This window comes from Balaenoptera physalus (genome assembly GCF_965194825.1).
Source record: "Balaenoptera physalus genome assembly, chromosome: 13".
Classification (NCBI taxonomy): Eukaryota; Metazoa; Chordata; class Mammalia; order Artiodactyla; family Balaenopteridae; genus Balaenoptera; species Balaenoptera physalus.
In genome coordinates, this window is record NC_138892.1 from 8,148,129 (window position 1) to 8,166,010 (window position 17,882).

Below are 17,882 nucleotides of genomic sequence, written 5' to 3' on the forward strand. Positions count from 1 at the left end.
GTTGCAAATATGCATATCCTATGACCCAGCAATTCCATTATTAGGTGTCTCTTAGGCAACCTTGATAACTTACATACCATGAATAATGTACAAGAATGTTCACAGAACATTGTTCATAATGGTAAAAACCTGGAAAATATATAAATATCCATCTATGGATATTTATCACATTAAGAAATTCAAACTGAGAAAATTTCATAATATTTATTCATTTAAAAATAACAATAAACCCATTAATTACATGCTAAAATAACATTTTTAATGAAAATAACTATTTTTCTAAATAAAAATATTTAGTTAGAAAAGTGGCATTGTTTTACATTTTTGCAAATCTCTGTCTAGCATAGACAAATAGAAGACAGCTGGAGTCTCATATTTGCTTCTGCATTCAATTTGGTGTGATATTGCATGTCATAAGGCCTCTGGGATACTTCACCATACAGTTGAGAGAAAACAAGAGTGAAAAAGAGCACATAATATAATGTCTTAGCATTCTTATGAAAATATATTTAACTTCACAGACCATGCTCTACCTGCTATTCTACACTCCAGCAATTACAATGAACAAACTACAGCGGCATACAACAATATACTGTTGTACAAAAGAAGACACAGACATAATATTTCAAACACATAAAGTTCAAACATGACCAAAACCAAACTATATAAACTACATTTATTAATTGTAAAATAAAAAGAAAAGCAAAGACATGATCACCATCAAAATTGGGAGAGTGTTACCCTATCAGGGAGAGAAGGAGTTATCACAGGGAGGGAAGGACCACATGGTGGAAAAGCTTCTTGGGGGTGGGGGGGACACAGTAATGTCCTATTTAAGGGGTTAAGTGTTTCCTGTAAAGGGCTAGATAATATTTGTTTTGTGGACCATACTGCCTCTGGTGCAACTACTCAACTCTGCCATGGGGTGGGGGTGGGGTGGGGGTGGGGGAGTGGAAACCACTGTGTTCCAATAAAACTTTATTTAAAAAACAAAGTGGCAGGCTGGATTTCACCCAGAGGGCTGTAGCTTGCCAACATGTTTTATTTCTTGACCTGGGTAACGGTCTCATGGGTGTTAACTTTATAATTACCCATTAAACTATTCTTTTATGGTTTAAATACTTTTCCAGTAGTTACATTTTACAATAAGAAATGTAAAATAAATAAATAAATAAATAAAAATAAAAAGAAAGAAATAGAAAGCCTCAGTATATTAAAGAAATTGAATCATAGTTAAAAATCCCAGAAAAGATATCTGGCCCAAATAATTCCACAGGAGAGTTCTACCCAATTTTCAAGAAACATTAATTCAAACCATTTTATAATATTAAAAAATAAACTATTCATTTTATGAGTTTAGTTTGACCTTGAATGAAAACCATAAATTCAGTATGAGAAAAATTATAAGACAATCTCACTCATGTACACAAATCAGAATATCCTAAACAACACATTAGCAAGTTGAAAGCAGTAATGCCAAAGATAAGAAAAGATGCTTAACTTCACTGGTAACTGAGGTAATGGAAATTAAGACCACAATGAGATACTGTTTTATTCCAACTAAAATGGCAAAAATTAAGAAGTCTGATAATATCAGGGGATGGAAAGGATGTGGTCAACAGAATTATACACTGCTGCTAGGAGTGTAAATAGATACAAATACTTGAGAAAAAATTTATATTATCTTATCATACTTGAATTAAAAGAAAAGTTTGAGTCCCCAAAACTATATATAGCAATATATGATTTTTATATATTTCATAAACAAGCAGAACTAATTAATATTGTTTGGGGAATCATGTCTTTGTGATAAAACTATTGAAAAAATCAAGAGAATGACAAACAAAAATTTAGGATACTGGTTAGTGACCTTTGGGAGGGAGGCAGTAGGGTGCCACAGCATAAGGGTACGTACGCAGATGTAACATATTGGTAGTGTTCTGGCTCTTGAGTTGAGTCATTGGTTCATGGGTATTCATTAAAAAAAATTATATTGTATAATTTATGTTTGCTATATATTTTTTGAATTTACTGTAAATTAAAGTAGATAATTAAAAATAGACTTAATAAAGGAATACACGATTCTTTACTTGTATAGTCACTTGGGGAGAAAACCATAAAAAATAAGTTCCCTCACAGCTAGCTAACAAGATAGTCGTAAAACCTGTCTGCTCCCCAAATATGCTTGGTCCACTGTTGCCACAAGTCCTTAGCAAAGGAGTTTTATCAAATGAAATAAGCAGAGGCTTTAGACTAGAATAGTCAGCTCTACGCTAATGAGTTACCTGATTTTTTAGTTTATTTTCCTCATCTATTAAACAGGCATGCTAATAATTGTTCCTATCTCACATTGCCAATGTGCAGATCAAATGAGATCATGTCTGTAAGGGATTTATAAATAGCAGTTAGTTTGTGAAAGCTGAAGGTTAGGGGACCATGAGGTTAGAGTTTTCTACTAAGGCATCTGGACCCAGAGGAAGCAGCACTGAAGGGGATCTGTGTACCTTGATGCGTTGATTGTTCTTCACATAGTGCAGAGTGTTTGACCGATTACCTCCAGCAACCACAGGTGGGTAGGCTAAGATGTCCGCACCACGGGCCCGGCATTCAAATTCAAACTGAAAAACAACAGCAAAGTACGACTGAAAGTCTGACTGAGATTTCCTCAGGGCAGCCCCAGCCCAGGCTCTCTTCAACAGCTCATACCTCCATTCAAGTACTTATCTTAAGTTAACAATGGAAAACTATTCGTCACATCTTTTTAACCAAACTTTTATGCTGTAACTTCAGGCCATTTCTTTTATGCTCACCCCAATACTGTTATTCAACTCTATTATTAAATCTGTTCTTTTCTCGAAAACCTATGATTGGGCTGAATACAGAGAAACGGTCAGATACTTTACATGTTACTATTTGTTTTTTCTTATTTAGATCAACACTGAAATATGGCTTGCATTTTTAACAACAGCTCTAAATTACCAATTTCAACCTTTCAAATAGCTACCGACCTACATGCTCTGGAAATGTGAAAAAGGATGCTAGGCAAATGGTAAATTCTACTAATTTCATTATATCCTAGGATGGAGCTGGAGACTGGTTCATATCTGCTACTATCTGCAACACCACCTCAGATTCTTTGCCTTTACATTTACTTAAACAGTATTATTCTTCTTAACTCACACTTGCGAAAGTCTTTCCTTCTTTACCTGTTCTGCTTCGCAATTTTCTCCATCTAATTGTAGATCTACATATTTTAGACTCATCTAATAAATTACCACTGACATTTATGAACCAAATCCTCTCCACTGATATCTTGCTCATTTCCATGAAAGCAAACTGGATGCCATATATGCAAATCAATGAAATTACATTTGCGTCCAACAAAACTTTTCCAGCCATTTAATGCTCACCTTAGCATAAAGAAAGCCTTCCTCTACAGGGGCTTTACTGGCAAACATGGTCTCTATGAAAGCCTGCAAAAAGAATGAAGAATGAAAAGAACACAGTCTCATTTTAACTACGCTGCTTATTCAAATGTTCAAAATACTGGAGCTCAAACGAAAAGCACACTTTTCCCCAACTTTGTCAACCTGAAGTTATGGCTTTGTGGGCATCATAATACCAATTTCCAAAGAGGAAAATATTGCTTTCAGGAATAGTTGACTGATGACAGACTTAGTGGAAGGGCACCCAACCTACCCACTTAGAATATACATTGTATATTAGAATAAGCTACATGGAAACACATTTGACATTTACATTACAAAATGCTTCTACAGCCCTGGAATGTATGAAATTGTGGATTGACTGGTCCAGTCTACAGCAGGGTTTCCCAACCCTGGCACTATCAACATTTTGGGCTAGATTATTCTTTGTTTGAGGGCTGTCCTGTTCAATGTAGGATGACAGTAGCATTTCCCAACTGTGATAATCAGATGTTGCCAAATGTCCCCTGGGGGACACAGAACTGCCCCCAGTTGAGAACCACCAGCCTATACTATAAGTACTGTAATTCTCTGTGATAGCCACATTATATGTGTCATGTTTTCTATCTTTATAAACATACATGTTTATAATTCACCACTGTACCTTGTTCCAAAAAGGATTCTGATTGGCTTACATGGATACATAAAATACAAGATAGCATGAATTCATGGTAGAGTTAAAAAAAAGGAAGGCTTGAGAGGAATGGAGCTAAACAAAACCAAACCAAAAAGAGGCATACCATAATGACCTTCACAACTACTATGGCTAATATGGACAGGCCACAAATTAATCTCTGAGTTTTCTAGCAGTCAATGTGAAAAGGGAAACTCTGTTGGCTATATAATTTCCAATGTCTGTGGGATAAAAACAAACCAGTTGCACAGGAATATGATTATATGATACTACAACTAGAAAGGAATTTCTCTCAAGTTGTTAAATGAAGTAATGAATTGAAGAAGAAATGTTTTTAATAACACTTTTTTTTTTTAAAGAATACTACAATTTATTGCTTTTTTTTAAAAAATATATTTTTCTTAACCATATTTGCTTATTTATTTATTTATGGCTGAGTTGGGTCTTCGTTTCTGTGCGAGGGTTTTCTCCAGTTGCGGCAAGTGGGGGCCACTCTTCATCGCGGTGCGCGGGGCCTCTCACTATCGTGGCCTCTCTTGTTGCGGAGCACAGGCTCCAGATGCGCAGGCTCAGTAGTTGTGGCTCACGGGCCTAGTTGATCCGCGGCATGTGGGATCTTCCCAGACCAGGGCTCGAACCCGTGTCCCCTGCATTGGCAGGCAGGTTCTCAACCACTGCGCCACCAGGGAAGCCAATAACACTTCTTAATACAAGGTAACATCATCATAAAGCCCAAGAGAGGAAAAGCAAGTGGGATGTAATGGGAATATCTGCATGGCCTGCTGCCTTTTCTCATTCTGATCTTTCTTCAGATGTCTCATCCTCAGAGAGGCCTTTCCTAACCACCCTACCTAAATTAGCATTTTCCATCACACTTTATCCCCCTCCATTGCTTCATTTTTCCTCACAGTATTTAATTCCAGCTGACTATATATCATATATTTGTTTACTCTCTCTCCTCAGTAATGTATGTAGACTGAGGATAGGGACACAGGGACAGTCTGTTTTGCTCACCACTGTATCCTTAGAACCTAAAGCAGTGCCTGCCACCACAGGAGGTACTTAAAATAAATATCTGCTGAATGAATTAGCAATTAAAATTAGTTAGGGACTAATTAGGTGGTCCAGTGGCTAGGACTCCGAGCTTCCACTGCAGGGGGCATGGGTTCAATCCCTGGTTGGAGACAGGGGAACTAAGATCCCATCCCGCAAGCCACGAGGCGTGGCCAAAAGGAAAGAAAATAAAAAAACACAACAGAAAAAAGGAAAAGTGTGGTAGCTCTACTGAGGCTCATACACTTTTTTTTAGAAAAATATTTATTTATTATTTTATTTATTTATTTTGGCTGTGCTAGGTCTTAGTTGAGGCACGTGGGATCTTTGTTGAGGCATGCATGCAGGATCTAGTTCCCCGACCAGGGATCTAACCCGGGCCCCCTGCAGTGGGAACACGGAGTCTTACCCACTGGACCCACCAGGGAAGTCTTGAGGCTCATACACTTAAAAGAGGGATTTGTCTTTTTGTTTATTTCCTTTCAAACTGTTAATGAATAGTAGAGAATTTTTGAAGTCATGGTTCTTTTACACTGCTATGCAGACTAAACAAGATAGAAAACTTCCTTTTGCTTCGTAGGTGGTCAAATGCCTGATTTTGCTTTACTTCTTTTTGTAATCAGTGTGCTTCCTATGAATCCATTTCTTCACAGATGATTCCAGGTATATATGGTATGTGGTTCATGCCACCTATCCTCACTATGTGTGTGATACCTCTTCTGTAAAGACCAAGGGGCAAACTTTATGACTGCCACTTATTAGGTTGTCTTGTCACAATGTAGCCCACACTCCCAACTAACACTTAACTCTCTTACCTCACTAGGTGCTATTTATTATTTTTTTTAAACTTTGTTTTATTTATGTGTTTACTATTTTTTAAAATTTTATTTATTTTCTGGTTGCGCTGGGTCTTCGTTGCTGCGCGCGGGCTTTCTCTAGTTGTGGCGAGCGGGGGCTACTCTTTGATGAGGTGCGCGGGCTTCTCATTGCGGTGGCTTCTCTTGTTGCGGAGCACAGGCTCTAGGTGTGCAGGCTTCAGTAGTTGCAGCGTGAGGGCTCAGTAGTTGTGGCTCATGGGCTTTAGAGTGCAAGCTCAGTAGTTGTGGCACATGGGCTCAGTAGTTGTGGCTCATGGGCTTTAGAGCGCAGGTTCAGTAGTTGTGGCGCATGGGCTTAGTTGCTCCGCGGCATGTGGGATCTTCCCAGACCAGGGATCAAACCCGTGTCCCCTGCGTTGGCAGGCGGATTCCTAACCACTACGCCACCAGGGAAGTCCCACTAGGTGCTATTTAAATGTTTGTGTTCTGACCCTTTAAAAATGTAAAATGGGTTTTCTTTGCATTTCACCCTGTGCATCTCATAATCAGAGTACATCACGAATAGATACTGTATAGTTTATGGAGAAGGGAGAGTGGAGAGAAGAAGCATTTCACAAATGATTTCACAAAGGTTTTGAGTGTGTGTCCCCACATGGGTGATGTTAGAATAAGGAGACTGTGCCATTTGGAAAGGAGGGGAAGGGCACTCAGGGCAGAGGGATGACACAGGACTATGGCCCATCTCAAAGAGTTCAGGATGGCCAGCACATATGCTGGAACACATATGTCAAGCACATACGGAGGAACGAGAAGAGATGAAGCTGGAAGGGTAGGTAGGAGGGGCCACACCATGAAAGGCCTTGCATGAGCATGTTGAAATGTAATCCTGAAAACAACAAGAAGCCACCCTGTTGCTTAAGTAGGAGAGGGACATCAGATTTATAAAGATCACTCTGCCACGGTAGAGTTATACTCAGGCAATAATGGAAGCAAGTAGACAGCAAAGGGATACTAGGTGTCCCACTGTGCTAGGCATAGGTCAAAATAACACAGCTTGGTATTTAAACCCAGGTCTGTTCTCTACTACACTATTCTGCCTCCCTAGGAGGGCACTTGTGGACTAGTTAATTAGATATAAGGGTTGGGGAGAAGCAATTATCTGGATAATTTCCATATTTCTATCTATGGTTGTTGGGTAAACATTGATATTATTAACCATGAGAAACAATACAGGAGGAGAGTCGGGTTTGGTGGAGGGAGAGCACAAGTTTAGATACTTACAGGAAATTCAGGGAGAGATGTCCAGGAGGCAGGATATGCGTTCAGCCACAGGTGAGATCAGACCTGGAGAAAGTCTGACTCCCACCCCACTTTTCCTTCTGCCCAAATATTGTAGCAATTCTCTGTCTGTAAACATTACTTAACTCTAATGGCAAGGTCCTTTACTTATTTTAAACCAAATCAGAGTGCCACACAGTCCAACTGATTAGTATCACATAGGCACAAATTATATTTGGCTTGACCCCCAAAAGAAGGGAAATTTTTGTTTGGGCTAAGCCACAGAAATATAGCATAACTATTCTTTTTTGTTGTTTTGGCGTTTTTGTTTTTGCTTTTCTTAGCATAACTATTCTTAAGGAAACTATTTTGCCCAAATATCCAAAAATCTTACAGAAGCATTCTAGATTAGAATTGGGAAAACTGAGGGAATACAATCACTGACAGCTAGAAATTGTTTATTAAGAAAAATAAGGCCAGGACTTCCCTGGTGGCGCAGTGGTTAAGAATCTGCCTGCCAATGCAGGGGACATGGGTTCGATCCCTGGTCCGGGAAGATCCCACATCCCACAGAGCATCTAAGCCCATGCACCACGACTACTGAGCCTGTGCTCTAGAGCCCGCGAGCCACAACTACTGAAGCCCATGCGCCTAGAGCCTGTGCTCTGCAACAAGAGAAGCCACCACAGTGAGAAGCCCGCGCACCGCAACGAAGAGTAGCCCCCGCTCGCTGCAACTAGAGAAAGCCCGCACGCAGCAACGAAGACCCAATGAGCCAAAAAATAAATAAATACATAAAAATTTAAAAAAAAAATCAAAAAATCCTCTTTGGATTACTTAAAAAAAAAAAAAAAGAAAGAAAAATAAGGCCAAATTCCACCCCCCTGTCTGTTGTCATTACTGAATTGGTAGATAAAGGGAATACCACAGACTTAATACTTCTAAATTTTAGGACAATACTTAAAATAGTCTCTCAGGATAACTATGTGTGGACAAGTGACAGAAGTGTGGGTCAGAATATTCCCAGGTAGATTTAAAACTGATTTTACACCTTATTCAAAGACATCTGATCATTGGACTGATATCAATTCCTCTGGAGCCCTTAACATTATCCCACAGATCTAGTTTTAGTTTTTCTTCCTTATTTTAAAAATCAGTGATTTAGGGCTTCCCTGGTGGTGCAGTGGTTGAGAATCTGCCTGCCAATGCAGGGGACACGGGTTCGAGCCCTGGTCTGGGAAGATCCCACATGCCGCGGAGCAACTAGGCCCGTGAGCCACAACTACTGAGCCTGTGCCCCGCAACAATAGAGGCTGCGACAGTGAAAGGCCCGCGCACTGCGATGAAGAGTGGCCCCCGCTTGCCGCAACTAGAGAAAGCCCTCGCACAGAAACAAAGACCCAACACAGCCATAAATAAATAAATAAATAAATTTATTTAAAAAAAAAAAGAAAATAATTTTTTAAAAAATCAGTGATTTGCAGGAAGACAAAGACATACGCTTATCACATTTATAATTAGCTATAAGTAGTCTTTGCTGGTCTGGCCGTGGCAAGAGCACTGGACACTGTCCTTGAAGGACACTGACAAACTACAGCACATACAGAGGAGGGTTACCAAAATAAGGGAAAATATAACAAATGAGGAATAATTAAGGAAAACAAGTCTTCACTTTGGAAAGACAAAGGTAGAACACAGGAAAGCAGCCTTCAAATGTTTGTGTGCTATTCTGCTGTGAGGTTAATTCCAGCAGGTCTGGAATTAGCCTGAGCTGTTTTGCTAAAGTTCCCACTCAGCACTGATCCTGGTCAAAGTCTGAAATATGCTGGTTAACAGCATTGAGAAGAGTTTCCAAGCACTTTGTTATCAGCTTGTCAGTACTGATAACAGTGAGATTAATGGTTTGTACTTGGTCTCCCTGGGACCTCTGAAGGGCTATGCTGTTTCATAGCAGGAATATGCTAATGTGACCAAAACCCAAAAATCCCTAGCTGAGATTCCATCTGGGGCTCCCTGGTTCCAAGGTGTTCTATGCATGCATCTGTTGTTCCTGAGCCACAGAGAAAATGTACCATGCCCGGTCCTAAGGGAGGACAACAGAAGTCTGCACCCAGCTTCTCTGGACCTGGCTGTGAGACAGCCATTGGGTGTGACAGGTATTCTTACATTAATGCTGTTGCTATACTGTACCCTTCTTCTGTACTAACTGTAGATTTGTAAGCACTGTCACTGAGTCTTCTTTAACAACTGACCTGTTTAACTGCCATTGTTAGTAAAGTTGGCATCTAATTCATTCATTCTTTTTTTAAACCTGAGAAGAAATTCACATTACATAAAATTAACCAATAAAAGTGAACAATTCAGTGGCATTTACTATGTTCACAATGTTGTGTAGCCATCACCTTTATCTAGTTCAAAAACATTTTCATCACCCCAAAAGAAAATGCCGTACCCAGTAAGCAGTTACTTTCCATATCCCCCTCACCCTAGCCCCTGGCAAGCATCAATCTGCTTTTAGTCTCTATGGATTTACATATTCTGGATATTTCATATAAATGGAATCATACAATATGTGATCTTTTGTGTCTGGCTTGCTTCACTTAGGATAATGGTTTCAAGGTTCATCAATGCTGTGGAATGTATGTCACTCCTTTTTACGGCTGAATAGTATTCCACTGTATGTATTGATATATATACTACATTTTGTTATTCCATTCATCCATTGATGGACATGTGAGTTGTTTGCACCTTTTGGCTATCCTGAATAGTGTCTCAATGAACATTTGTGTACAAGTATTTGTTTGAGTACCTGTTTTTAATTCTTTTGGGTATATCCCTAAGAGAAGAACTGTCAGATCATATGATAATTGTTTAATTTTTTCAGGAACCCCCCAAGTATTTTCCACAGTGACTGAACATTCCCACTGGTAATGTGCAAAGGTTCCAATTTTTCCACATCCTCGCCTACATTTGTTATTTTGTTTGTTCGTTTATTTTTTAATAAGCTATCTTATTGGGTGTGAAGTGGTATCTCATTTAGATTTTGATTTGCATTTCCTTAGTGGCTAATGATATTAAGCATCTTTTCATTTGTATACCTTCTTTGGAGAGATGTCTATTCAACTCTTTTGCCCATTTTGTAATTGGGCTGTTTGTGTTTTTGTTTTTGAGTTGCAAGAGTTCTTTACATAGTATTCTGAATACAGACCATTATCAGATTTATGGCTTGAAAATATTTTCTCCCACTCTGTAGGCTGTCTTTTTATTCTCTTGATAATGTCCTTTGACACATGACAGTTTTTAATTTTGATCAAGTCCACTTTAACTGTTTTTCTTTTGTTGCTTATTTTCATTTCATATCTAAAAATCCATTGCCAAATTCAAGGTCATAAAGATTCACCCTATGTTTCTGTTAAGTTTTATATAGTTTTACCTTTTAAGGTTAGGTCTTTGATTTATTTTGAGTTAATTTTTATATATGGTATGAGGTAGGGGTCCAAGATCATTATTTTGCATGTAGATATCCAGTTGTTCCAGCATATCTGAATTATTCTTAATATATGGTAAAGGCATTATTTTGAAAGAAAAAGAATGATTCTGATAAAAAGGGTGAAAAAAAATACTATGAGCTTGGATGATTGCCAAGCCACCACTGGTTTAAAGTAGCATTGGCTTTGAAATCAGTGGAATCTGAAAATGACAGAACCTGAACTTTAGCAGCTAGCATAATGGACTGGAAAGGAATTGCAAACCGATAGTGGTCTTGTTAAAAACTCAGTGATACGGTTGCGGCTTTCAGCATTGATCTGAGAAAGTTCAGAATCCTCTTCAGATGAGTTTCACCCACTTTGAGCGGCAGGTAAAGCTCTAACCAAAGGAACCTGGGCCACTGTAATTTTTGATGAACCAACTAAGCTTGTGATACACACTACAACTAAGATAATTCAGGTAGGGCAAACTGTTTGATGGAGGACAAAAAAAAAAATCACGGAAGGGGTTATTCGGTGAAGGAAATGAGCCATTTTTCAGATTTACATGCAACACCCTGATGAACTAAAAACGGTTCCTAAGAATTTTAGATCAAGGAGCAGTGTCTCTGGCTTTAAACACTGTTGAGTGGAGGGGAATTAGGGCTCACTGTAGCTACAGAGAAACCCCTAGCTTACTAGAATGCATTAAGGGAGGGGTCCACCATACATACCCAGAGATGGGCAACTGCCCTGCTTCTCCCTTGTCTTGTAAATGGTTGGTGCCTACTGAAGCTGCAGAAATGCTGTGGATGTAGGCAGTACTGCACTGGCTGTATGATGAAGGAAATGAGCACCCTCATGGAATGCCCCTTACTAAGTTTATAACAGACACTGTGATAAAGGATGCTCACCAGCAGGGGCTTCAGATGTGACTTTGCTGTTGGATCTCAGGAGGATGTAAACAGGTAGTTTCAGATTTTTTATCTCAACTTCCTCATATGGATAATAAAAAGATAATAATGAGTTTAGGACTTTACAAGAGAAATAAAATCAGTAAGAAAGAGGACACCAAGGGGATGAAGTTGAACCCTTGTCTTTTTTTTGTTGAGTTGTTAAGAGTTCTTTACATATTCTGGATACTAGAGCTTTATCGGATATGGGATTTGCAAATATTTTCTCCCATTCCAAAGTTGTCTTTTCACTCTTGATAATATTCTTTGATGCACAAAAGGTTTTAATTTTTTTTTAAGTTTTTAATTTTGATGAAGCCCAATTTATCTATTTTGCTGTTGTTGCTAGTGCTTTTGGTGTCATATCTAGGACTCCACTACTAAATCCAAGGTCATGAAGATTCACCTCTATGTTTCTGCTAAGAAACACATACAAAAATTAACTCACAATGGATGAAAGAACTAACCTTATGAGCTAAAACTAAAGAAAACTCTTAGAAGAAAATATAGGGCTGAATCTTTATAGCTTTGAATTTGGCAATGGATTTTTAGATATGACAACAAAATAAGCAAAAAAAGAAAACTAGATAAATTGGACTTGATCAAAATTAAAAACTGTTGTGTGTCAAAGGGCATTATCAAGAGAGTGAAAAGACAACCTACAGACTGGGAGAAGATATTTGCAAGCCATATATCTGATGCTTTACATAGTATTCAGAATACTACGTAAAGAACTCTTACAACTCAAAAACAAAAAGACAAACAGCCCAATTACCAAAAGGGCAAAAGAACTGAACAGACATCTCTCCAAAGAAGATATACTAAGATCCAATAAGCACACAAAAAGATGTCCAATACCATGAGTGACTAGGAAAATGCAAATCAAAACCAAAATGAGATAACATTTCACATCCATTAGGATGGCTATTATCAAAACAAACAAACAAACAAAACCCCCAAAAACCTAAAAACAAGTGTTGGTGAGGATGTAGAGAAACTGGAACCCTCGTATATTGCTGGCAGAAATGTAAAATGGTGAAGCCACATGGTTCCTCAAAAAGTTAAACATAGAATTACCATATGATCCAGCAATCCCACTCTGATGCATATATCCAAGAGAATTTAATGCAAGGACTTAAACAGATACTTGTACAGCAATGCTCATAGCAGCACTATTCACAATGGGCAAAAGGTAGAAACAACCCAAGTACTCATAAACAGATAAATGGATAAATAAAATACAGATACAGGCTATACATACAATGGAATATTATTCAGTCACAAAAAGAAATGAAGTTTTGATATATATATGACACAGATAAATCTTGAAGACGTTCTGCTAAATTAAACAAGTCAGACAGAAAAGGGGAAATACTGCATGATTCTACTTATATAAGAAGAATATTTGCCTATTCTTACTTAGAATAGGCAAATTCATAGTAGATTAGAGGTTATCGGGGCTGGGGTGAGGGGAAATTGGGAGTTATTGTTTAAAGGTTACAGAGTTCCTGTTTGGGATGATTAAAGAGTTCTGGAAATAGATAATGGTAATGGTTGCAAAACAATGTGAATATACTTAATACCACTGAATTGTACACTTAAAATGGTAATATGTATTTTATAATAAAAAGTAGCAAATGGAAAGAAAATAAGGGAGCAAAATTCATTTTTATATGGCTAATTAAAAATGCTATGAAAAGGAAGAAAATGACAGAGTGCCAAACAATGATAATTTTACAGTAAGGTGGAGAACCTGCAACCGCTTGTCCTCAAATTCCTCAGGATATAAAAATCTGATTTAGAGGAATTTTAGAAAGAGAAAGATTCCAATGAGCCACTATCATCAGATACCAAAATACTGGCTTTCAATATTAAGGCGTTAATGGAAGAAGAAGATTGATATGAAGGCCAAGGTCTCTTGACTCAATTCCTGGCAGGGGACCCAAGACGTTTTACAAATGTGTAAGTCAATGACTGGAGGTCGAGAAGAAATTCTTTTAGGTCTACTGGATACAGGAGCACAGTGTGCAGTACTGCTTAGGGCTGAAAATAAGCCCCTTAGGGATGACAGAATTAATTCAGGGGGTAAGGGGATGCTACTGTGAAAGGAATAAAAATGAAGGTCTGGGGACTTCCCTGGCGGTCCAGTGGTTAAGACTTCGCCTTCCAATGCAGGGGGTGTGGGTTCGACCCCTGGTCGGGGAACTAAGATCCCACATGCCTCGTGGCCAAAAAACCAAAACATAAAACAGAAGTGATACTGTAACAAATTCAATAAAGACTTAACAAAAAAAATTAAGGTCTGGTTAAAAGTTGGAATATATGATAAAACAGCATATACTGTGTATCTCCCTTACCTGAATGTATAACTGATATGGCTATAATGTCTGAATGGAAAATCCTCCCCCTACTGGGTAATATGAAGAAAAGAAAAACATGGGTCTTCCCTTCATCCAGTACTCACTGGACGTGTAACGCGGGAGCCTTTAGAATTAACCTAAGCCAACTCAACTAGAAAACTGGAAACATTATTGGATACCTGGAAGGCAGTACTGCCCTGAATAAAGAAATGTCATATGCAGGTACATTAGTGTCCATAAATTCACTGTCCTAGCCCAGTGGCCAATAAGGAAGGCTAATGAACCAGGTCACTAACAGTAGGCACAGACTCAGCTGTCCCCAATACACTCCACACTATTCAACTGATACAACAAGCTAAAGGAGACTGGTATCCTGTATTGATCTGGTTAATGCATTTTCCTCATTATCAATCACCAGTGAGAACCTACAACAACCTGCATTCATGTAGAGTGGTTTCCAATATACATTTACAGTATTATTTCATGCCAGAAAGCATTCCAACAAGAAGGGCAATGCCCAAAGGAGTTCCATCATGAAATGGAAATGCACTACATGGAGTATGTTACCAGGGATCCATGGGACAGACTCATCATCTTTATGAGCCTTTTTTCCTCAGATCCTTCCTTTTGACCAACTGCCCAAGGATGCCAGGCAATTGGTCTGGTTCACAGATGGTAGTTCAGAACTAAAGGCAATTCTGTATGGAAAGCAGATATTGAGTCCAGCAGAAGGTAAAATCCTTATCAAAGAACAAGTTGGTCCACTGAGCTGAATTACATGCTGTATTCCTAGCCATGATAGAAGAACTGGACACAAATAAAAGCCTCACTATTTGGGTAAATACTGACTCCAATGCACTTGCAATTGGTCTAACAATTGGCCATAAATAACTGAATAAGATTCCCACATGTGGGCCACCACTCTATATAAATCTCTACGGAAACTCTGAGGGTAAAACAAAGTAGGCCATGTTGATGCTCACCAAAGAAACCCTATGCCAGGGTTTGAACGTGATTGGAATCAACTAGTTGATGGCCTAATTTGATCTCCTGAAATGTCAACAAAGGTGCATGAAATGAGTGGACATGGAGGAACTCAGGCCAGGCAGATGCACTGGACAATGACATAGACCACTGGCCCCTATCGAAGCTCAAATTGTTAATAAGAATTCTCCTTCTTGGAACAGTACAGTTCTATTTTTCTGTATTTATCCAATCTGTCCCCTTGTAATTGGGAATGGACTAGCTCAGTGGCTGGACCAGAAAATTCTACTTTAGGGGGGAAAGGTATGGGTTAAAATTAATGATAAATGGAAAGGCAAGGTTGTTGCTGAGGGAAAGGGAGCCAATAAATGAGTGCCACAAAAGGGAAAATCTAACAATTTTGGTGCCTCAAGAGATGCTTAAAGCAAGAGAATAATATTTCCCTTAGCCTTGACTCAGAAGCCCTTGGGTGAAGGGCTCTGATGAAATCTCTTCCTCTTTTGAAGAGCCAAAAAGAGAGCTAGACAATAGCCAACCTAACAAACACACTTCCCAGAGTGATATATGTCCTCAAAATGGATGAAGAGATGGGAGCTCTGTGTTTGACTATGTGAAACAATACAAATGTAGCTAGTTTTTTTGATTCTCATTTCATAGGATGGATCTATTATAGAGGACCTGTATTGGGAAGAAACCTGTGGGCATATTTAACAGGCTGAACCTGAAAAACACTGATTAATAATAATCTAAATGGACATTATGTAGCCATTAATTGTGATGATGGTTTAAAAAAGGTACCACAATGTGATAGTAGAATGGCATCTACTACATGTTCCATCTGTCATAATAACATTACGTGTAAAAATAGTTATTTGCCCTTCTCTTGTGGGTGAATAGGCATGAAGAGGAGGAGGGACATTTGGGACACTTGGATCACTGACAAAGAAAAAGTTAAAACTTAGTGGGCCTACATTCCTGAGAATTTTGGAATTTGTTGTGGTTGGTTATGCGAAGCGCTACGGAAAACTCAAACCAAAGTCTGTTTAGGAGTAGACCAAAGTCTACTCATATGATCTAGGCCTGGAGGAATTACCATTTTGGGGGTACCAAATTTATTTCCTAATTGTACTAAAGCAGTTAGTACTCAATGGCAACATGTCTGGTGTTGGCCCACTCGAAACGAGAGCCTTAGAGAATTAGGAGCTGGGCTATGAGTAACTGGCCAGGCAGATTTGCTTTTAATGAGGAAAGACCTACGAATGAAAAAGACCTACTAACATGAATAGGGTGCCTTGAAGGCATCCTATTCCAGGAGTAAAGACAAAAGTGGCAAGATACTTGAAGTAATAACACAGTGCTCACAAAATGAATCTTTTAATTACAGCATACTCTAAGACAACATGCCCAAATCAACCCAGCAATGAGAAGGGAACAAGTTGACGTGTTAATATAAGCTAGGTTAATAGATACCTTAATTCAAATGGACTCCAAGGCATCCCAAGCCCTATGGCCAGGAATTCCCATAGCAGAAATCCAGGGTATGCATTTGTGGGAGACTTATGGGCCCTGTAGTCTATGGAAAATATTAACTAGAGGATGCAACCTGTCGAGGTGCTCTTTACCAGCTTCAGCACCCCAAATGAGGGCTAACCATTCTTTCCCGATAGTGTAGTTTGTGAGTACTGGACAAACTTTAAATATTATAGTGCTTCCTGTGGTAGATAAATGGGTTCTGTTGCAGGACTCTTCTCACTGGGCACCAGTATCTGTCAAACCATGTAACCTGAGAGAAGAAATCTGGCTGTGTACTCGAGATGTTCTGAATCCTGAAAAAACAGATATGGTCTCTGATTTATACTCCTATGAGGAATAATACATGGTATATGGGAAAAGGTAGATTGGGTTGGGAGGGACAAATTGATTACACCATTATTTTGTCCGATTTATACTGTAACTACAATGGTATTGTTATAAGGTATAATACAGAGTCATAAGTAAAATTAACACTGTAGATACTAATAGTGATCTAACATAATGGGAGACTGAGTTAAAGCCTTCTCAGGATCTTATTCCCTATGCAGCAGAACTGGTCTGATGAATACCTACAGCTGATTAATGAAAGATTATGATTCTTAATAATTCAGACAATATATGCCAAAAAGAACAGATAGCTATAGATCTGAGAAGCAAAAGAATTGTACGGTTAGTACAAAAACATGAGAAAGTACAAGTGGAAGGTTCAGCTGTCTGTTTAAATCTCTACCAACCCCATATTTTGTAGATATTATAAATGGATTCAGCATGTGCACTTTGATTGTCTATCTCATTGTATGACATTGTAAGGCAAGTAACTGTTATCAAACTAAGGATTTTATTTTATTAGAAAAAGCCTTGACAATGGGTCGGGGGGTGTGAACTGTTAATTCCTAGAATTAGCTTGAGCTGTTTTGCTAAATTTCTGCATGACACTACTTTGGTCAAGGCATGGCATGAAACATACTGATTAAAAGTGTTGTGAGGGCAATAAGCAAATGAAAAGATGCTCAATACCACTAACCATTAGGGAAATGCAAATCAAAACCACAATCAACTCAGCCATAAAAAAGAAATAATTCTGCCATTTGCAGCAACATGGATGGACTTGGAAGGCATTAATTATGCTAACTGAAGTAAGTCAGACAAAGACAAATACTGTATGATATCACTTATATGTGGAATCTAATAAATACAACAAATTAGTGAATATAACAAAAAAGAAGCAGATTCATAGATACAGAGAACAAACTAGTGGTTACTAGTGGGGAGAGGGAGGGAAGGGGGCAATATAGGGATTGGGGAGTAGGGGGTACA

At 38.6% G+C, this 17,882-nt stretch overlaps 1 protein-coding gene across 1 annotated transcript in view; it reads right to left on the reverse strand.

Moving 5' to 3' along the window:
• The window catches only part of XPNPEP3 (X-prolyl aminopeptidase 3), a 62,509-nt gene that overhangs the window by 18,390 nt on the left and 26,237 nt on the right, over positions 1-17,882 (reverse strand). The window contains exons 5-6 of the mRNA XM_082420617.1: positions 3,411-3,473; positions 2,505-2,618 (exon numbers count right to left, since the gene is read on the reverse strand). Of these exons, the coding sequence (XP_082276743.1) occupies positions 2,505-2,618; positions 3,411-3,473 (177 nt within the window). The remainder of the gene's footprint in view (positions 1-2,504; positions 2,619-3,410; positions 3,474-17,882) is intronic.